Genomic DNA, 22,557 nt, shown 5'->3' with positions numbered 1-22,557 from the left:
ATGCCAGTGGTAGTTTGATAGGGATTGCATTGAATCTGTAGATTGCTTTGGGTAGTAGAGTCATTTTCACAATGTTGATTGTTCCAATCCAAGAACATGGTATATCTCTCCATCTATTTGTATCATCTTTAATTTCTTTCATCAGTGTCTCATAGTTTTCTGCATACAGGTCTTTTGTCTCCTTAGGTAGGTTTATTCCTAGATATTTTATTCTTTTTGTTGCAATGGTAAATGGGAGTGTTTTCTTAATTTCTCTTTCAGATTTTTCATCATTAGTGTAAAGGAATGCAAGAGATTTCTGTGCATTAATTTTGTATCCTGCTACTTTAACAAATTCATTGATTAGTTCTAGTAGTTTTCTGGTAGCATCTTTAGGATTCTCTATGTATAGTATCATGTCATCTGCAAACAGTGACAGCTTTACTTCTTCTTTTCCAATTTGGATTCCTTTTATTTCTTTTTCTTCTCTGATTGCTGTGGCTAAAACTTCCAAACCTATGTTGGATAATAGTGGTGAGAGTGGGCAACCTTATCTTGTTGCTCATCTTAGTGGAAATGGTTTCAGTTTTCACCATTGAGGACAATGTTGGCTGTGGGTTTGTCATATATGGCCTTTATTATGTTGAGGAAGGTTCCCTCTATGCCTACTTTCTGGAGGGTTTTTATCATAAGTGGTTGTTGAATTTTGTCGAAAGCTTTCTCTGCATCTGTTGAGATGACCATATGGTTTTTCTCCTTCAATTTGTTAATATGGTGTATCACGTTGATTGATTTGCGTATATTGAAGAATCCTTGAATTCCTGGGATAAACCCCACTTGATCATAATGTGTGATCGTTTTAATGTGCTGTTGGATTCTGTTTGCTAGTATTTCGTTGAGGATTTTTGCATCTATGTTCATCAGTGATACTGGCCTTTAGTTTTCTTTCTTTGTGACATCTTTGTCTGGTTTTGGTATCAGAGTGATGGTGGCCTCGTAGAATGAGTTTGGGAGTGTTTCTCCCTCTGCTATATTTTGGAAGAGTTTGAGAAGGATGGGTGTTAGCTCTTCTCTAAATGTTTGATAGAATTCGCCTGTGAAGCCATCTGGTCCTGGGCTTTTGTTTGTTGGAAGATTTTTAATCACAGTTTCAATTTCAGTGCTTGTGATTGGTTTGTTCATATTTTCTATTTCTTCCTGGTTCAGTCTCGGGAGGTTGTGCATTTCTAAGAATTTGTCCATTTCTTCCAGGCTGTCCATTTTATTGGCATAGAGTTGCTTGTAATGTCTCATGATCCTTTGTATTTCTGCAGTGTCAGTTGTTACTTCTTCTTTTTCATTTCTAATTCTGTTGATTTGAGTCTTCTCCCTTTTTTTCTTGATGAGTCTGGCTTATGGTTTATCAATTTTGTTTATCTTCTCAAAGAACCAGCTTTTAGTTTTACTGATCTTTGCTATCGTTTCCTTCATTTCTTTTTCATTTATTTCTGATCTGATCCTTATGATTTCTTTCCTTCTGCTAACCTTGGGGTTTTTTTGTTCTTCTTTCTCTAATTGCTTTAGGTGTAATGTCAGGTTGTTAATTTGAGATGTTTCTTGTTTCTTAAGGTAGGCTTGTGTAGCTATAAACTTCCCTCTTAGAACTGCTTTTGCTGCTTCTCATAGGTTTTGGGTCGTTGTGTTTTCATTGTCATTTGTCTCTAGGTATTTTTTGATTTCCTCTTTGATTTCTTCAGTGATCTCTTGGTTATTAAGCAGTGTGTTGTTTAACCTCCATGTGTTTGTATTTCTTACAGATTTTTTCCTGTAATTGATATTTAGTCTCATAGCGTTGTGGTCGGAAAAGATACTTGATATGATTTCAATTTTCTTAAATTTACCAAGGCTTGATTTGTGACCCAAGATATGATCTATCCTGGAGAAGGTTCCGTGAGCACTTGAGAAGAATGTGTATTCTGTTGTTTTTGGATGGAATGTCCTATAAATATCAATTAAGTCCAACTTGTTTAATGTATCATTTAAAGCTTGTGTTTCCTTACTTATTTTCATTTTGGATGATCTGTCCATTGGTGAAAGTGGGGTGTTAAAGTCCCCTACTATGATTGTGTTACTGTCGATTTCCCCTTTTATGCCTGTTAGTATTTGCCTTATGTATTGAGGTGCTCCTATGTTGGGTGCATAAATATTTACAAGTGTTATATCTTCTTCTTGGATTGATGCCTTGATCATTATGTAGTGTCCTTCTTTGTCTCTTGTAATAGTCTTTGTTTTAAAGTCTATTTTGTCTGATATGAGAATTGCTACTCCAGCTTTCTTTTGATCTCCATTTGCATGGAATATCTTTTTCCATCCCCTCACTTTCAGTCTGTATGTGTCCCTAAGTCTGAAGTGGATCTCTTGTAGACAGCATATATACGGGTCTTGTTTTTGTATCCATTCAGCCAGTCTATGACTTTTGGTTGGAGAATTTAATCCATTTACATTTAAGGTAATTATCAATATATATGTTCCTAGTACCATTTTCTTAATTGTTTTGGGTTTATTATTGCAGGTCTTTTCCTTCTCTTGTGTTTCCTGCCTAGAGAAGTTCCTTTAGCATTTGTTGTAAAGCTGGTTTGGTGGTGCTGAATTCTCTTAGCTTTTGCTTGTCTGTAAAGCTTTTAATTTCTCCGTCGAATCTGAATGAGATCTTTGCTGTGTAGAGTAATCTTGGTTGTAGGTTTTTCTCTTTCATCACTTTAAATATGTCCTGCCACTCCCTTCTGGCTTGCAGAGTTTCTGCTGAAAGATCAGCTGTTAACCTTATGGAGATTCCCTTATGTGTTACTTGTTTTTCCCTTGCTGCTTTTAATATTTGTTCTCTGTATGTAATTTTTGATAGTTTGATTAATATGTGTCTTGGCGTGCTTCTCCTTGGATTTATCCTGTATGGGACTCTCTGTGCTTCCTGGACTTGATTAACTATTTCCTATTCCATATTAGGGAAGTTTTCAACTGTAATCTCTTCAAATATTTTCTCAGTCCCTTTCTTTTTCTCTTCTTCTTCTGAGACCCCTATAATTCGAATGTTGGTGCGTTTAATGTTGTCCCAGAGGTCTCTGAGACTGTCCTCAATTCTTTTCATTCTTTTTTCTTTATTCTGCTCTGCAGTAGTTATTTCCACTATTTTATTTTCCAGGTCATTTATCCATTCTTCTGCCTCAGTTATTCTGCTGTTGATCCCTTCTAGAGAATTTTTAATTTCGTTTATTGTGTTGTTCATCTCTGTTTGTTTGCTCTTTAGTTCTTCTAGGTCCTTGTTAAACGTTTCTTGTATTTTCTCCATTCTATTTCCAAGATTTTGGATCATCTTTACTATCATTCTGAATTCTTTTTCAGGTAGACTGCCTATTTCCTCTTCATTTGTCAGGTCTGGTGGGTTTTTGCCTTGCTCCTTCATCTGCTGTGTGTTTCTCTGTCTTCTTATTTTGCTTAACTTACTGTGTTTGGGGTCTCCTTTTCACAGGCTGCATGTTCATAGTTTCCGTTGTTTTTGGTGTCTGTCCCCAGTGGCTAAGGTTGGTTCAGTGGGTTGTGTAGGCTTCCTGGTGGAGTGGTCTAGTGCCTGTGTTCTGGTGGATGATGCTGGATTTTGTCTTTCTGGTGGGCAGGTCCACGTCTGGTGGTGTGTTTTGGGGTATCTGTGGCCTTATTATGATTTTAGGCAGCCTCTGTGCTGATGGATGGGGTTGTGTTCCTGTCTTGCTAGTTGTTTGGCATACGGTGTCCTGCAGTGTAGCTTGCTGGTCGTTGAGTGGAGCTGGGTCTTGGCGTTGAGATGGAGATGTCTGGGAGATATTCAGCGTTAGATATTACGTGGAGCTGGGAGGTCTCTTGTGGACCAGTGTCCTGAACTTGGCTCTCCCACCTCAGAGGCACAGCCCTGACGCCTGGCTGGAGCACCAAGAGCCTGTCCTCCACACAGCTCAGAATAAAAGGGAGGAAAAAAAGGAAGAAAGAAAGAAGAAGATAAAATAATATAAAATAAAATAATTAAAAAAAAAATAATTATTAAGAAAAAAAAATTTTTTTTAAGCAATAAAAAAAAAAAAAAAGGACAGACAGAACCCTAGGACAAAGGGTAAAAGCAGAGCTATACAGACAAAATCACACACAGAATCATACACATACACACTCACAAAAAGAGAAAAAAGGAAAAAAATATATATATATCGTTGCTCCCAAAGTCCACCTCCTCAATTTGGGATGATTCGTTGTCTATTCAGGTATTCCACAGATGCAGGGTACATCAAGTTGGTTGTGGAGATTTAATCCTCTGCTCCTGAGGCTGCTGGGAGAAATTTCCCTTTCTCTTCTTTGTTCGCACAGCTCCCGGGGGTTCAGCTCTGGATTTGGACCCGCCTCTGCGTGTAGGTCACTTGAGGGCGTCTGTTCTTCGCTCAGACAGGACGGGGTTAAAGGAGCAGCTGATTCGGGCGTTCTGGCTCACTCAGGCCTGGGGGAGGGAGGGGTACGGAGAGCCTGCGATGGCAGAGGCCGGCTTGACGTTGCACCAGCCTGAGGCGCGCCGTGCGTTCTTCCTGGGAAGTTGTCCCTGGATCACGGGACCCTGGCAGTGGCGGGCTGCACAGGCTCCCGGGAGGGGCGGTGTGGATAGTGACCTGTGCTCGCACACAGGCTTCTTGGTGGCGGCAGCAGCAGCCTTAGCGTCTCATGCCCGTCTCTGGGGTCTGCGCTGATAGCAGCGGCTCGTGCCCGTCTCTGGAGCTCCTTTCAGCGGCGCTCTGAATCCCCTCTCCTTGCGCACCTGGAAACAAAGAGGCAAGAAAAAGTCTCTTGCCTCTTCAGCAGCTCTAGACATTTTCCCGGACTCCCTCCTGGCTAGCTGTGGCGCACTAGCCCCCTTCAGGCTGTGTTCATGCAGCCAGCCCCAGTCCTCTCCCTGGGATCTGACCGAAGCCCGAGCCTCAGCTCCCAGCCCCCACCCATCCCGGCGGGTGAGCAGACAAGGCTCTGGGGCTGGTGAGTGCCCGTTGGCACCACTGCTCTGTGCAGGAATCTCTGTGCTTTGCCCTCTGCACCCCTGTTGCTGCCCTCTCCTCCATGGCTCCGAAGCTCCCCCCTCCGCCACCCGCGAAGGGGCTTCCCAGTATGTGGAAACCTTTCCTCCTTCACAGCTCCCTCCCACTGGCGCAGGTCCCGTCCCTATTCTTTTGTCTCTGTTTTTTCTTTTTTCTTTTGCCCTACCCAGGTACGTGGGGAGTTTCTTGCCTTTTGGGAGGTCTGAGGTCTTCTGTCAGCGTTCAGTAGGTGTTCTGTAGGAGTTGTTCCACATGTAGATGTATTTCTGATGTATTTGTGGGGAGGAAGGTGATTTCCACGTCTTACTTTTCCGCCATCTTGAAGCTCCCTGGGTGTTTTTAAATGATGAGATTTATCATCTAAATCATTCTGATGTCACTTTAAGAATGGATTGAAGGGGGACTATAAGGAGGACAGTTTTAGGAAGCTGTTGAAGTTGTCTTGGCAAAATAGAGTACCATGGATTGGGGTGGTCGTAGACAAGGTTGTGAGAAGGAAATAGATTGGAAGGATATTTAGGAAGACAGGTCACCAGACTTGGTAATGTATTAGATGGGAAGATATAAAGAATAATTCCTAGTTCCTGGCTCATTTACTTAGATGGAAGGTGGTGCCATTTGTTGAGCTAAGGGATGCTGAAAAGGACTAGGCTTTACCCTCATGACCAGTTCACGAGTGTCAGCTCCTTGAGGTATGTTGTCTCAGTTAATCCGCACGATGTATTGAGGTCGATGGTGTGATCCCTCCTTTGTAACTGTTGTTATTCACTCAAGATCGCATGGTTCTTAGTGTATTGGCACAGCTAGGTTTTGACTCCATGTCTTTCTGACTTCAAAGCCTATTCTTTTTCTTCTATGTTAACAACTAGTTCTACATACCATAAGTAAAAAAAATCAGTTTTATCTTGGTCACCATAAGAGTTGTAGTTGCAAGCAATAGAAAGCCGATTTAAGTAGAAGGGGATTTATTGAAAGGATATTGGGTAGCTCACAGAGTCTCTGAGAAGGCTACCCATAACCATGTTCAGAAAATAGGCTGGAACAAGGGAGGCTCAGCAGCTGCTAGGACCACATCCAGACTTACACCATCGAGTAAGTCTGGTGACCTCATGCAGTTTCTGCACACCAGACACAGTTGCTCCGATTGGAAGGTCATTTAGTTGATGCCCCTTCCCTAGCAGAATGGATTCTCTATCCCCACTTTCTTGCAGTACTGGCTCTGCATTCATAGTTTTGGTTGGTCCTAGATTATGTGTCCATTCTCTAGCAGAAAGGAAGGCTGGAAAAGAAATTATCTACAGAAGCAAGAAGCTTTATTGGGAAGCAGGTTCATAAGGTGGAAAATTTCTTAAATGTAGGAAGAGGGCTAAGATGTCAGGTAACCCCAAAACTGACAGCTGATCACAAATGACCATGATGCACTTTTTAAAACTCAACACAGGTCCAGGTTGAGAACCTGGGGTGACTTAAATAAGAGTGTGGAGAGGGGTAAGAGTTGGGGAGGGAAGGACGGGCTGACCAAAGGTGCTGAGATTTGGCTTTTGGCTCTCTGACCCCTGTGACTTAGCATTCCCCGGAGAGCTCCTGGTGACCCTTGCTCTCAGCCTCTGTCCTTGGCTCTTTCTCCTTTGTGAGAGCTAAGAGTCTAGGGCCTAGAAATAGACTCAGTCGCCGTGTTTGGAGTCAGGGGTGGGTGTAGGGGCATGTATTAAGTGAAAGAAATAGGTTTGACAAGTGTTTAACAAGATGACAAGGTAGACATGGCGTGTACTTTCTTAGGATTGGTCAAAGATACAGTTTCTTAGAGAACGTTGACTCAGAGTAAGGATGTTATCAAATACGTTATATGTACTCATAGTTTTTGCTTTTCGTAAGGCAGAAAGGATGTACCTGGGAAAGATAGAGTGATAATTGGGACACCCCTCTCCGCTTTCCTTGTTTTTCAAAGCACGTCTACCAATCAGATGGCGATGTTTATTCTCAGAGTTTATGGCTACTGTATTTATCCTGATCCCCAGGCTTATCCATCATCTTAGAATATTTATACATTATATTTTATAGGATGAGTGTAGAATTTTAAAGGCTTATTTACATGTTTACTGTTAGATTAATGACTAACAGACAAAAATGGTTGAAACTCATTCCTCCACCCTTGGTTGTTAAGATCATATTCACTTTTTGGTAAAGACTTATTAAGAAATAATAGAATGCATACGGTAGACTTAGAATATTTTAAATAGAAGTTGGCAGCCACATGTTGAAGTAAGGACATCTGCATGGTAGGAGTTAGAGTAAATGCTAATTTGAATGATTAAATGAATGAGATAGGCCACCAGTCACATAAATATACTTTAATTATGGCATGACATAACATCCTGATTTTAATGTCTACAGATATGCATATGATATGCTTCTGTGACATTTTCTTACATAAAATTTACTCAGTATCTTTTCTTTTTAAAGGTGCTAGTACTCGGAAACAAGAGAGATCTTCCTAATGCCTTGGATGAGAAACAGCTAATTGAAAAAATGTATGTCTTAAGAATGAGTGATGGTTTTTTTTTAAAAATTTGGTTCTAAATTATACTGTTTTGCCCACTGCTTTGTTTAGCATTGCTGTATTATTCAGTAATGATCATAGTCACGTTTTGGAGTAGATAAACTTGACATACTAGAAAAGTGAACCCATAAATTTTTTTTTCCCTCTTAAACATTGTTTTTAAAATTAATTAATTAATTAATTTTTGGCTGCATTGCGTCTTCGTTGTGCTGCACGGGCTTCTCATTGCCGTGGCTTCTCTTGTTGCGGAGCACGGGCTCTAGGCGTGCAGGCTTCAGTAGTTGTGGCACATGGGTTCAGTAGTTCTGGCTCATGGGCTCTAGAGCCTCAGGCTCAGTAGTTGTGGTGCACGGGCTTAGTTGCTCTGCGGCATGTGGGATCTTCCCAGAACAGGGCTTGAACCCTTGTCCCCTGCATTGGCAGGTGGATTCTTAACCACTGCGCCACCTGGGAAGTCCCCGTAAAATGTTAGTATTAGTAAAATAATTTCTTCTGTATAGTAATTAAAAAAACAAGCAAAACTGAGCAGCGAGTGAAAGGATGACAGTTGTTTTAAGCACAGACTTATTTTCTTAATTCTGCTTTTTATAGGAATCTGTCTGCTATTCAGGATAGAGAAATTTGCTGCTATTCAATTTCTTGCAAAGAAAAGGATAATATAGGTAAGAAATGACTGGTGTTTGTGGAAGAAGTGGGTATCATTAGAAGGGATGTCTCATGCTTTTTCCTGTTTATTATCTCCATTTCTGTTTAAGTGATTTCCCTTATAAAATACTGTTGCTTTTGCCTCAGGAAAACGAGCACACATTATACCTTTTGACAACAAATAGAATCTCCTGAATCTGCTCCATGCTATTTAAAGAAGTAAATGCAAAAGAGACATGAAGTTAAGCGTTAGGTGATATCAATTTATTGTATTAAGTTTTGCAGAGCTAGTGTCCAGCTGTGCATTGTAACAGGACGATGTTTTTGAAATAAGACTTCACAAAAATCGGTGTATAGGCATTATTACGGTTTTGCATGTATCAAGATCACAATACATTACTGCAATATGTTAGCACTCTAAAGGATAAGGCCAGAATACCCTTTATCTGCTTAATGTCTGTAGTTCTAGTTTCCTAGGACTGCCATAGCAAAGTGCCACAAACTGGGTGGCTTAGAAACAGCACACATGTATTCTCTCAGGTTCAGGAGGATAGAGGTTTGGAATCGAGGTATCAGCAGGACCGTGCTCTCGCTGAAGGCTCTAGGGGAGGATCCTTTCCTGCCTTTTCCTGGCTTGTGGTTCCCGGCAGTCTTTGACATTCCTTGGTTGTAGATGCATCACTCCATTCTCTGCCTCTGGCTTCGCATGGCCTTCTCCTCTGTGTGCGTGTCTGTGCGTCTATTTTCTCTTCTCATAAAGACACGTTACTGGATTAAGGTAGGCCCTAATCCAGTATGGCCTCATCTTATATCTGCAGAGACCCTATTTCCAAGTAAATTCTGAGTTTCCAGGTGGAGGTGAATTTTGAGGGGACACGATTCCAGCCAGTACAGTATCCTGAAGAATAAGTATATCTGACTCAACTTTAGTCTCTTAACTAATTTGGTGAGGGATTATTTAATAAAAGTGTATTGGCGTGGAGAGGATCAAAAGGTTGAAAAAAGAAAGATAAGTAGAAAGGTTAAAAGAAAAGATAAACAGAAGTGTTTGATGAGATGAAAGGCTATTCAGTGTTAAGACAGCTGCTTGAGTGAAAAGACCTGTAACAGTGCAGTAAAATAAGCTCACCAGTAAAAGATACCTTCATGGCAAAAGCTTCTCAAGCTCAGTCTCCTCTGGCATGATAGACTCAACCAGAGTTTGAAAGGAGAGTTTAATGCATGTGCCTTGAAGCAGATGGGTAGGAACCTAGGGATTTTCATGGCTCCTTCACTTCTCCCAGTTTGGTGGTCACTGGTGAAAAAATTTCTCTCTGTGGGTCACTATATAAAAAGAGGCTATCCATCAGTGCTGCGTAGTGGCTAGAAACAGCGTGGGCTTTGGAGTAAGGCAGCCTCAGGCTGGAACACCCAGTCCTTAGTTACTTTCTGACTGGCCATCGACAGAGCGCTTAAACTCCCTGATCCCCATCTATAAAATGGGGATGATGGCAACAACTTCAAAACTCTCTTACGAGAGGGAGTGAGAAAATGAATTGCATAGTGTTTGACATATGGTGGACATCACAGGGATGTGTTCATCCTCTCTTGCTGCTGTCAGTTAAAAACAAGGACTAAAATTACAGGCGTGCTCCTTCTGGAGACTCTAGAGGAGAAGCCATCACTTTCCCTTTTCAGCTTCTAGAGACTGCCTGCATTCTTGGCTCATGGCTCCTTCCCCATCTTCAAATGATCTCTCCCTGACCATTCTTCCATGGTCATATTTCCAATTGAAAAAGTATATTGGAATAAAATGTGATAAATCAATAGTGCCAAAACAGTGTGTTTAAAAGGCATTCTGACACTTTTTCTTTAACCTTCATTACTATGTATTGGTTCTCACCAGACTTAACTTGTTTTCCAAGTCAGTTCCAGTCCATATCTCGGCTCCTTCCCTCCTCCCCTCAAACGTGCTCTAATTAGCTTATAGTATTGATGGTTTTCTGGCTGATTCTGGGCTTCCTTTAAAGAGCAGCCAAAACAATCTGAGCCCAGTACTTGGCTGATGGACACAAACTCGCCTCTATTAAATGGATAGAGTAAGTGACTTGTTATTTTGGGAGCATCTAGTTAATTTGAGAACAGACTATTCAAGCACTTAGGGGTACTAGAGTGTATTTAAAATGTTTTTCCGATGTTGAGGGGAACTCTCTTAAATTTTAAGTTGTGCCCCCAAGAGAGCATTTACTTACACGGCAGTGGTTCTCATTGAGGGATTTTTTTTTCCCCCTGGAAATATTTGGCAGTGCCTGGAGACATTTTTGGTTGTCGTAATGAGGAGAGTGATGCTGGCATCTAGTGGGTAGAGGCCAGGGTGGTTCTGAACATCATACAGCCTCCACAGCATAGAATTGTTCAGCCTAAAATGTCAGTAGTGGCAAGATTGAGAAACCCTGTTCTACACTAACCGTAATTTTTAGTATGTTGTGCTATTCTGTAAATCCATTACCCCCTTATATTTTCTCTGGTATTTTCCAACATAGGGGGAAAAGAGTGTTTGAAGGGAGAAAAAGAGTCCTTTATTTTACCGCTGTGACAAACTAACCAGATACTTTGCTGAAAAAACCTTGTGAGCTCACTTATGAAGCAAATGCAGGAGAGCTGATGAGAACTTCTTTTGCTCTTTGAGGCTGGTCTTCACAGTTTGTTGTAGAGCTCCATAGTCACCAGGTTTGTGATTGTAGAACTGCTGGTTCACTTCATATTATCAAGCCCAAGGAAACTAATGCACTCTTAACTGGGTTCAAAATTAGTTTGTAAAGCCTGTTTACTTGGAGCAAGAAGTACAACTAACAGCCAAGTCAGGTAGACTTCTTGAATAATGAAGTCTCAGAACACCCTCCTTAATTTCAGCTTTTTTATAACATATTTTAGTGCCAAATTTATGAATTTACTAAATTGCTCCAAAAAGTATTTCAGTGCACATGGGTTGTATGTTATACTTCCAGCTTCCTAATGTGGCACACGAGGTACCTTAGTTTCAATAGTAATTTGTCCTCAAACTACACGTAGAAGAGATTACGTCAGGGAAGCTGATCTTTGCAAAGATGGCTTATACTTGTGGCTCTTTTTATCATGGAAGATAACTCCTCCTGCATCTGAATATCTTACTTCTTTGCCTTTTATTCTGATCTTAAGGATTCATCTGTCTTTAGGATATGACGTATGTCCAATGTCCACAAGTTTTTTTAAGTGAATTTCTTAAATATTTAAACCTTGTCATTTCACTTTCAGATTTACCTTTTCCTCCATTCAGTTCAAATGAGTGTGGCTTTGCTCTTATTACACTGTCTTTTGAAGTGCAAATGACCTGCCCTGGCAGTTGGGTTAAATGATGGTTTCCACAACCCTGGTTGTGTTTGTTCAGATCTCAGCTCTAGGCTGTTCTTTATATACATTGTTTGGTTTACAGTTTCTCTAATGCATGTTAGCTGGGAAGCTGGGAGACTGAATGTGCACTCGTCTTTCAGGCTTGGAGAATAGAGTGCTGCTTCTAATAGATGCCCACATGCCCTTTATGTGGGTAACACATTTTAGAGAACTCAAGGACAGTAATTCAGTGTTTTGACTTAGCTGCCTTCTCCTGTCAGTCTAAGTGCTTTTCCTGGCTGTTCTCGGCCACTGTAGCTTCAGTTGCCACCTCTACCATGCTATCTTGCCAGTGTCCATCTCTTCCTCAGATCTGTACAGCTGAAACTACCTGCTGGACATCTCCATGTGCTACCTCCTCCACCTCAAACTTGGTGTGCTTACTGCTGAATTCTTAGTCTTTTCTTCTCAAGCCTGTTCTTCCTTTAGCTGCTGTTAGTGAGCAGCTCCATGACACACACACTTGTTCAGGCCGGAAGATCCTTTCTCACCCGCTGCATTTGGTCAGTCCTGGTAGGTTCTGTATTTTGAACGTGCCCCTCATTTTATTCCTCTCCATCCCTACAGCACTTGATTTGCTTCAGGCCTTCGTCCCTTTCCTCTTCCTGTTGTGATAGTCTGTATACTGGCAGCCTTCCAGGTTGCCCTTCTCGGTTGCCATTGTTGAACTTACTACAATAAACTTACAGTTTACAATAAACAGTATGGTTTCCCTGCTTAAAATTCTCCAATGACTTCCTGTTGACTTGAGAATAAAATCCAAACTTCTGAGCATCTTAGAATGGCATACAAGGTTATCTGGCTCCCTCTAGGCCTGTGGTTCTCAACTGAAAACAATTGAGCTCTGCAGGGGACATTCGGAGATAATCTGGAGCCATTACTTGTTGTCGCAGCTGAGGATGGGGGGTGGTGATAATGGCGTCTTGTGGTCATGGTTATAGATGTTGCAGAATATTCTACTGTGCACAGCAAAGAATTATCCAGCCCCAAATGTGAAGAGGGGGAGCTTGAGAACCCCTGCTCTAGCCTTAGCAATGAGCTAAAGCTACCCCCCTTACCCATCCCTGTGCGTCAGCCACATCTTATCACTTGTAATCCAGCCACAGCTCCACGTAGTTTCACGCCTCTGCTTATTCTATGAGTTTTGCTCTTTCTTTTGCCTGGAATTCTGTGGAGGCTGTCCCCCACAACCAGACGACTACCTGCGTGTTTTCCAGCATGCTGAAAGCTCCTCGAGGGCAGGGAGTGGTTCTCCCGTCTCTTTGCATCCTGGAGCTTCACACACAATACCTGACCTTACAGGCGATCAGTAAGCTTTTGAATGAATAAAGGAAGGCACAAGCTGTTCTGTATACAATTTAACTTTTAAATTGGAGACTCTTCAGTCTGTCCTGTTTCCAGATTAACCTCTTGAAGGTCAGGGAATGAAGAACAGTAGGATAGATACAGATATCTATATAAGTATAGTAGTATAGAGGCAGAAAGGAAGAGGGCAGGTCCAGCATATGCTTTGAAATAGCTGCGTTTTAAATATTCTCTGATATTTAGTTTCTTAACTTTGATATCTCAACATCTTCACTTTTTTCCCCTCCATCTTTAGATATCACACTTCAGTGGCTTATTCAACATTCAAAATCTAGAAGAAGCTGAAGCACCTCCTGAAGTCTTCCAGTCCTTCCTGGCTATAATCGTAGAATTATTGTCCGTTCCTCTGAAGTACTTCCCAGAATATGGTCCTTCCTAAACCCAAGAAATTGCCTTTTTCAGAGTTTATTTCTCATGTGCACTGCTGAAGATGTGTATCCTTAATCCTTCATAAAGAATCAGCTAGAGTTGTCATGATAAAGTCAGCACACAAAAAGGCTTCTTATACATACTTGTCTTAAACAGTGTGTAGAGCTTTTTTTAAAAAAACACACTTTTGACCATCTTAAATCAAGAAAAATTGCATATTTCTGTTCTGGTCTTTCTGGGCCAGGTTTTTATATTGGTTTTCAGTAAATGTCTGTCTCTGATATTTCATTATAGAGTCCAGTAGCTTAATACTGATACTGACTTGATACAGCATGAAGTTTCTAGTGCCACACACAGTATTTAGAAAACCTTTAGCTTGACTCATGTGGGATAGAAACAAAATGTTTATGTATCTCACAAATGCATGTGAAATGTATAATTACACCTTAGGAATTAAAAAATGGTCTGCAAAGAGTGAACAGAGGCACCAGATCAATGTTGTTATTGGCTCTTTACACTGGCAAGATCTTGGACGATGAATTTTAAACACATTCTGCTTTCTGAGAGTTCTTCTCCAGATAGCAGTTGGGGGTACGGGAGGAACTGAGGCATGCTGTTTTGTATCTGTCCAGATCATTACTTCTGTATTTTTTCTTTTCTTTTCCCTGGTTCAACACACTTTTTTAAGGGGTTGGGAATTGAAGATTTTCTCAAAAGCTTTCATGAATTTAGAGCATTCCAGCCAATATAATAAAATGTGTTAAGAATGTCAGACTGTTCAAACACCTGTTTGTTCTTTCTCTCTCCAGTCATTAAACCAGTGCTGCTGCATGACACTCTAACTCTTGACTTTTTATACTCAGTCATAAGGTTGACTTTCAGCACAATAGATACTTATAAACAAATAAAAATTCTTATTTTTCTCTCTTATCGATGTAAGGTTTGGCACTCTTTTGTCTGGTGCCATTAGACATCTTGTTTATTGTGACAACTCTAGACCTGCCTGCTTTATCTGATGTAATCATGCACAACGGCTGCAGGTTGTTGAATAATCACACAGAGGTGAGGAACTGATGCTGTCTATTGTTTGCTTCTGTGATACAGAGATGTATAAAAACTTACCTGAAAATGTTTTGTAGTTTAGTGATCTCCATGCACATAAAGGGACATATTAAAACTGGAGCACTTGTAAATTGTTATGTAGCCCACTGTAGTAGATAAAACTATGGTACACTTGCTTATGTGTTGCCTCACACTGTGTGTGATTTTGTTTCTTTTGTTAAGCAGCACTCATGTAGACAGTGCATTTCCAAACGTGTTGAGCACTCAAAGTGCAGTCAACAGTAAGTTCTTTTAATGATATCAGTTTTAATTTATAGACTGCCATGGCCTTAACGGTATTCTGTACAAAATACTGCACCGTGTTGCACAGACACTACTTGCTTTTCTCCATTCACATTTTTATGAGTAGAATCTTGGCTTTTAAAATTCTGTTCTTACTCTTTGAAGCATGTTGCATACTTCCCTGATGGGATGGATGGTTCTGTAAATGAGGGGATATTTAAACTTGCTACTGTACTTCAACACCATTAATGGTCACTGTGAACCATTACAAAGAATGTGGCAATTTGCTTGTGCCTAAAAGGAGGAATCAGAACTAGAATGTGTGACTCTGTGGGGACCGCATAGGTTCGTTAATTGACCTACAGCTAAACCGTAATGTGTTTGTGTGTCTGTTCATTGCTTCCAGCGTTTCAAGACATCCAGACACTACTACCAACATTTTCCTGTGCATTAACCTCTGCATGTGAAACCTAACAGTTACTGAACTTTGTAAATATGTGAATTTTTTTATTTAGGTGGATGCGTTTTTTGTCTGTTACTGCTCTTCTCAGCTTTATTCAATAAACTTGCATTTTGAGGGTTGTATTGACAGTTTTAACTTAAAATGTGCATCATGATGGAAGGTGCTGACTTTTTTGGAAGGGGGTGGAAAGAAGGTTACCATGAGCAGGGTCTGTAGACCATGTGCTAGAAAGAAATCAGCTCAGCTCTTAAAGAATTGGGTCTGTGGGCTAGTTAAAATAGAAACAAACTTTTAAATATCCACAGAATTGACATTGCAATGGGGTGGAGGAAATGCTACTACTTGTAAACTGTCATAATACACCAAATTTAGGACTTTTTAAAAATAAGTATTGAGTTAAGCATTTTGTAATCTGGTTTTAAAAATCATAACAGAACTATTAATAAACTGAAATTACAAGACATGTCTACTTGCTGACTTCAGTTCCAGAATGAAAAGATTTAAAGTATCAAACCTGGTAGTTTTCCTCAAAGAGGCACACTTTTAAAGTAAAACATTCGACCTGTTTTGTGTAGTATGTTATCTTTTGCACTATATAAGTGAACGTTTATCCCATCAAAGCTCTTGGGGAAATGATTTTATGTTTTTTTACTCAGAGAAGTTCAACTTGGCTCTTCCTCCGTATACACACTGTCCTTCTGTACAGCCAAATTGTGTTGGTCAATTGGATGTGCGATCTTGCATTTCTAGGATAGAAGTACTTGGGTATCAGGTTTAAATTCTTTCATTGAATCAGTGGAGCCTTTTAGTCAAGCTGTCAGTTTGCTTGTTTTCTCAACAGCTTCCTCCGAAAGCGATTTTTGAAGGAGGAGTGGGTTGAGGGCGCGGCTGGGGAGAGGATATACGTTTAGCTTACTTCACCCTGATTCGGAGTCTATGTTTGCTTTCAGAAATTGAGACTTCTAAAATTAGTCCCTTTGGGGACTTCCCTGGTGGTCCACCGATTAAGACTTCAACTTCCAATGCAAGGGGTGCGGGTTCGATCCCTGGTCCGGGAGCTAAGGTCCCACATGCCTCGCTGCCAAAAAACCAAAACATAAAACAAGCAATATTGTAACAAATTCCATAAAGATTTTAAAAATGGTCCACATCAGGGCTTCCCTGGTGGCGCAGTGGTTAAGAATCCGCCTGCCAATGCAGGGGACATGGGTTCGAGCCCTGGTCCGGGAAGATCCCACGTGTCGCGGAGCAGCTAAGCCCGTGCGCCACAACTACTGAGCCTGCGCTCTGGAGCCCGCAAGCCACAACTACTAAAGCCCGCGTGCCACAACTGCCGAGGCCCGTGCACCTAGAGCCCGTGCTCCGCAATGGAGAGGCCACCATAATGAGCAGCCCGCGCACCACAATGAAGAGTAGACCCCCGCTCGCCGCAACTAGAGAAAGCCCGCGCACAGCAACGAAGACCCAACGCAGCCATAAATTTAAAAAAAAAAAAAAGTTCCATGTCAAAAAAAAAAAATCTTAATAAAATAAAATCAGTCCCTTTGATTCTGTCAAGTAAATTGGATGTATTGTACTGTCTGCTTTTGTGTTTATTGTTTTTGACTGAGGAACTATTTGCCTTGTGTATTCTGTTCATGCAGGATCGTCACCCTGAAATCTTGTTGCTTTGGTAATTCCAACCTCTTCAGGGGCTGGCGGATTGAGAACTGGAGCGGCTAATTTACCGTAGCCAGAACCATATCTGTAATATCCAATTGGCTGAATGCTTTTCTGTAAAAATGTGCCATTGGGGGAACCACCATGTTCAGTATGTGAAATATTTTCATTGTGTTGCAAACTTTAAAGGTGGTACCCTCAGCAGTATGTATATCAGTGAAGATGCTTGAAAAGGAAGACAGTTAAAGCAAACACTAAGCTTGCCCGACTTCCCTTCAGTTTGCAGTTCTACAAATGTACAACCCACAGCAGGTGCTTCCTGTTGATTAGTAAATATCCTCCACACAATTTCTGTTTAAAATTCAGCCATTAATAAAAGTGGGTACTTTTGTAACTGCTGCCTCTTGAATGTTCTTAGGGAAACAGAAGCAAGTCGTTGACATGCTAGACAGACTCGATGGAAAGTTCCTTAACCTGAGCAGCAGCAGCAGTCATTCATTATTCCGTCTTATTAACAAGCTCTCTCTGTGTAAGGTAATTCTATTTTAAAATCCCAGGGTAGCTGGTGATTTAGGTAATGCAGATTTCCTGGCAGGAATCAGGAAGGGGAGGGGACCTTAGCCTCATTTTACTGGGGCTTACAGGTCTTGCATTCATAAAAGGGTTGTGGTGGGGAAAGAACTGTCAGCTTAAAATGCTCACTTGGTTCCATCAAGAGTGCTGGATTGGCGTTTAGGAGAATGAATTCTTTGCTGTTAACTGATTGTGTGACCGTGGTGAGTTGCTGCACCCCCTCTGGCTCTGTAGTTTTCCATTCTGCAAAATGAAGAGTAGAGGATTTCTAATATTTCTCCTACTCACAGGCGATGGTTCTAGCAGCCTAGAGATGTGGATGGTGGTGAAACAGAAAGCAGGGAAGAGAGATGAAAAGGCCCACTGGTCCTAGTGTCCTAGTGATTATGTGAGTGTTGCGTGTGTTCCTTCTGCTTGAAAATAATCCTGAAACCACAGAAATGTTTACATTTTGTAACTTTTATTTTAACATAGTTAAGGGCTGGAGATCACAGACATTTTACAGAATGATGCAATAACTTGCTTATGTGTTGCAATAACTTATATTTCGTTTGAAGGAAATGCTGTAACCACACGGGCTTATACTTTGAAAGCCATTTAAAAATTGTAAAGCACTTCTCCCAGACTGCAGAAAAACGTGTATTCTGGTATACAATGTGGAAAAATATAAACCACAAATATACTACCAGTTTGGGGGCAAATGTTTAGAGTGAATGTTTTAACACTTTATAACTGCTGTGTTGCTAAGTTCTGCTAAAATTTATTGAGAGCTTGGAGAAACTGGGGGCAGTTAGAAAATAGTCCTTTAAAATAGCAAGTGGGGGGGAATCCCCCAACAAAATCAATGGGTTCCCTTTTGAACATGGGAAGTAGAACATCAACAGATTGCTAATTATAGTATGTCTCCAACCAGCTCTTATATAATCCACAGCTTTGGCCTACCCTCAGCTTTGTACAATTTGTATCACATAATGTACAATCTTGTTTCTACATTTTCAGAGTCCATCATTTTTATCTACTGTTACCCAATACATGAATTAGATGACTCCTTTTTCTATTTGTATCGTCCCCTAAGGAAAAAGAAATTGTCGTACCATGAGCCTATTTATGAAATTGCTAGCTCTCCTCTCCCTTCAAAGAAGGGTTAAGAACTTATATCATGCCTACTTTTTCTGGACACATCAGTAACTTAAGGGCTGGGGCATGGCACATGAGTGGTGATGAAAATCAGTTCTCGATGGAAAGTTGCAGTGTTTGATTTAGTGGCTTAGTAGTTAGAACATGTGGGCAAGGGACTTCCCTGGTGGTGCGGTGGTTAAGAATCCACCTGCCAGTGCAGGGAACATGGGTTCGATCCCTGGTCCGGGAAGATCCCACATGCCGCGGAGCAACTAAGCCCGTGTGCCACAACTACTGAGCCTGCGCTCTAGAGCCCGCGAGCCACGACTACTGAGCTTGTGTGCCACAACTACTGAAGCCCGTGCACCTAGAGCCTGTGCTCTGCAACAAAGAGAAGCCACCGCAATGAGAAGCCCGTGCACCGCAATGAAGAGTAGCCCCTGCTCGCCGCAACTAGAGAAAGGCCGTGCACAACAACGAAGACCCAATACAGCCAAAAATAAATAAATTTATTTAAAGAAATAAAAGTGTGGGCAAGAAAGCTCATCACTTTTTTTCTAAGTTCCATTTATTTTTTGAATAAGTTGATTTTTCATATGTATGTCACATGATTCAAAAATTGAAAAGACATAAAAAGACATAGGAACTCTTGATCCCACCCATGACTGAGTAACCACTCTTCCACTACCACCTGGTCTTACAGGTCACCCTTATATCAATTTCTTATTTATCTTTCTAGTGTTTTCTTATACAAAATACAGGAAACAAATAGAAATATATACTTAAAAAAAAATCTCTTGTATAGGAGGTATTTGAACATAACTTTTTTCCACTTGCTATGTACGGGATGTATTTCCACAGCACTATGTAGAGAATTCCTCATTTTCTTTGACAGTAGTATGGTTCCCATTTCATTGTGTGTGGTTTTTACTGTGTCGAGTTTCCATAATTTATTTAACTGGTCCTTATTGATAGACATTTGGGTTGTTTATAACCTTTTGCTTTTTTTTTTTCTTTTAAATTTATTTATTTATTTATGGCTGCGTTAGGTCTTCGTCGCTGCGCGCAGGCTTTCTCTAGTTGGCGGCGAGCGGGGGCTACTCTTCATTGCGGTGCGCTGGCTTCTCATGGCGGTGGCTTCTCTTGTGGGGCACGGGCTCTAGGCGTGTGGGCTTCAGTAGTTGTGGCTCGCAGGCTCTAGAGAGCAGGCTCAGTAGTTGCGGCACACGGGCTCAGTTGCTCCGCGGCATGTGGGATCTTTCTGGACTAGGGCTTGAAACCATGTCCCCTGCATTGGCAGGCGGATTCCCAACCACTGTGCCACCAGGGAAGTCCCTTTTGCTCTTATAAACAGTACTGCAGTGGATCATTAAGTACATGTGCTGCAATCCACAGAAACATATCTGGGTCAAAGAGTAAATGCCTTTGCACTTACGCTGGGAATTGCCACATGGCCCTTCACAGGGGATGTACTAGTTTTTATTTCCACCAGTCTCTGTCCCCTGTGTCTTGCCAACAGAGCGTGTTGACAGACTTCTGGACTTCTGCCCATAAAATAGGTAGGAATGGTAATTATATACTGTCCAATTTTAAAACAAATGTGAAATTTAGCTTTTCTTACCTAGCTGAGGAAACAATATTACTGAATTCTGGAGTTGCATCTTTACCAAATTAATCATAGGGTTACAGGTATATCCCCTCTTTTTTGCTTAAGTTTATTCTCCCCCCACCCTCCCCCTTTATAAACAAGTATATATTGCTTCAGAAAGAAGCAGTAATCAGAGTTTTAAAAGTCATCATCACATCACTTGAATTTTTTTGTACATTATTGCTTTCGATAATAAATCACATAACTTCTTAGAGTAGAAAAATCCCTCCTTTTAATAGACTATTTTAGTCCTGATATTTAATATAGGAAGCTCTGGGACTACCCTTCAGGGTCATCAAAGGGCCAGAGCTTTTTTTCTGGCTTTGCAGTTTTAGGAAACGAGTGCGTTGATTCACCCACTCAGCCTCACAAAACTGATCCCCAAAACTGTAATGTCTATTTACAGTGGAGGATATCTTTAAAAGCACTGAAATAGAGGTAAGCAGTCATCTTCAACTATCAAAGTAAGAGGGTGATTGAATTAGGATGACCTTTTCGGATGTAACCCAAATCGCAGAGATTTAGGACCGTGATGTGTGGAAGCTGGAACAGGTTGAGTTAAATAGAACTGGAATTAGACTTGAGGATTCAAAGCTTTTTCAACTGTTTACTTACACTGTGGTGACTTTTAGCCCTTGTCCTATTTTATACTCGGTTGACTTAGACACATTTTTCTCCTAAAATAGTGCTTTGAAAATTGGAGAGGCTTAGTTATTTAATTCATCCAACAGACCTCAGCCTTATATGTTCCAGGTACTTTTACTAGATGCTGGTCTTACCACAGAGTAGATGAGTAGTAATAATAGGCCTCACCATGTATGTGACACTGTTGTAGGTATACTATATACAATAAAGAATTTAATTCTCGCAACCATATGTGGTAAGTACTGTTTTTATCACCCTCATTTTACAGATGAGAAAACAGGTCCTGAAAAGTAACTTCCCAAGGTTACTCAGAGGGCAGCGCTAAGATCTGAACACCTGGCAGCTGGACTCCTGAGTCTGGGTTCGTAGCTATTATCTCTTTGGCGTCACCCATTTTTACCACGGTGCATTTCAGTGTTCTTTTTAATCAGTCCCCTGATGCTTTTGTGAGATTATGTGTGGAGGAACCTATCACAAAACAGTCTCTTAAGGAGTTGATTTTTAAGGTTGGGTTTTCTAGTTAGATATGGGTGTTGTTCCACTCTTAGCCACATTTACCTTCAGGGGAGTCTAGTCTAACCTAAAAGCCTAGCACAAGATTTTCGTTGTTGTTGTTGAGTTTAATTCACGAAGGAGATATTTTCTGAACCTGGCCCCTAAATCCTAGGCTGTGCCTTGCAGGACGCTAGTGTCAGCGTTGTTGGTATGGGAAGACTAGAGAAGGACCAGTCTTTCTTTGCTTTGAGGGCCAGCTAGTTACAGTAAATTTCTGGGACTAAAGTGTGAGAAAGCAGGGCAGTAGCTCTTTTTCTGCCTAGAGCCAACTAGCTTGGAGGACTTGAGACCCCCCAACCTGACTTCTGCCCTTATGGTTTATGGAACAGAGCATAGAAGGTTTTCTGCGAAGATTAAATGAGTACACGTGAAAGTAGTTTGAAACTCGCCAGACGTGTACAACTGGCAGGTATTGTCAGTTTGACCATGAAAAGCATCTTTCAAAAGTTAGATGGTTTTCTCTGGTTATGAAAAAAGATTTGTTTTTATTAGACCTTGTCTCTAATGTGAAAACAGGAGCCATTATCAATGTGGTCTGTAGTTGACTGTGGTGAGTTAAAATTTGCAGTAAAATAACTTAGGGAGGAAACATACAACGCGGTCCTTAATATTCACATTCAGTTTGCAAGTTCCAAGAAGGCAGACCTGAAAGTTGAGGATCAAGCGCTGATGTTGGACTTTCAGCAGGGTCCCTGGGTGCCTTTCACAGAGGAAAAGAATCTGTGTGGGCAGAAGACCCACGCTCCAACTCTTTATACTCTTTTCAATGCTTGGGCAGGCCTATCTCAGGATTTTGGACAGGAATAAGGCTCAGCCAACAAAAAGGGCCTTACTATGTGCCCGCTACCTTGTGTTATAATCAAATGTTTCTTTGGGTTCCTTCTCAGTCCCCATTATACCTCCTCTGTGTTGCTAAAAGTCCTCTGACTCTGAGAATGTGATGAGTGTTCCACGTGACAACTTTATCACCCTTAATCACTCCCTTGGTCACTCAGCCGATCTCTGATTTGAGCCACCCATCAGGCCTTGCTTCCCAAGCTTTTCAGGAACCTCGGTATATAAGCGGCACATGGTCTAAACTTATGGAGGGCAAACATTTGCAGACATTTCCAAATGCAGCAAGCAAAAGAAAACAAACCCCCTA

At 41.1% G+C, this 22,557-nt stretch overlaps 1 protein-coding gene across 1 annotated transcript in view; it reads left to right on the top strand.

Annotated features, from left to right (window-relative positions):
* ARL8B (ARF like GTPase 8B) overlaps positions 1 to 15,337 on the top strand; it is a 62,083-nt gene extending 46,746 nt beyond the window's left edge. The window contains 3 exon segments of the mRNA XM_068557928.1: positions 7,524 to 7,591; positions 8,212 to 8,282; positions 13,274 to 15,337. Coding sequence (XP_068414029.1) covers positions 7,524 to 7,591; positions 8,212 to 8,282; positions 13,274 to 13,323 — 189 coding nt within the window. The 3' untranslated portion in view covers positions 13,324 to 15,337.
* Positions 15,338 to 22,557: the final 7,220 nt, after the last annotated feature.

This window comes from Eschrichtius robustus, chromosome 12 (genome assembly GCF_028021215.1).
Source record: "Eschrichtius robustus isolate mEscRob2 chromosome 12, mEscRob2.pri, whole genome shotgun sequence".
In the NCBI taxonomy this organism is placed as follows: Eukaryota; Metazoa; Chordata; class Mammalia; order Artiodactyla; family Eschrichtiidae; genus Eschrichtius; species Eschrichtius robustus.
The sequence above is the reverse complement of the archived record's forward strand: the minus strand, read 5'-3'. Positions and strand labels throughout refer to the sequence as shown.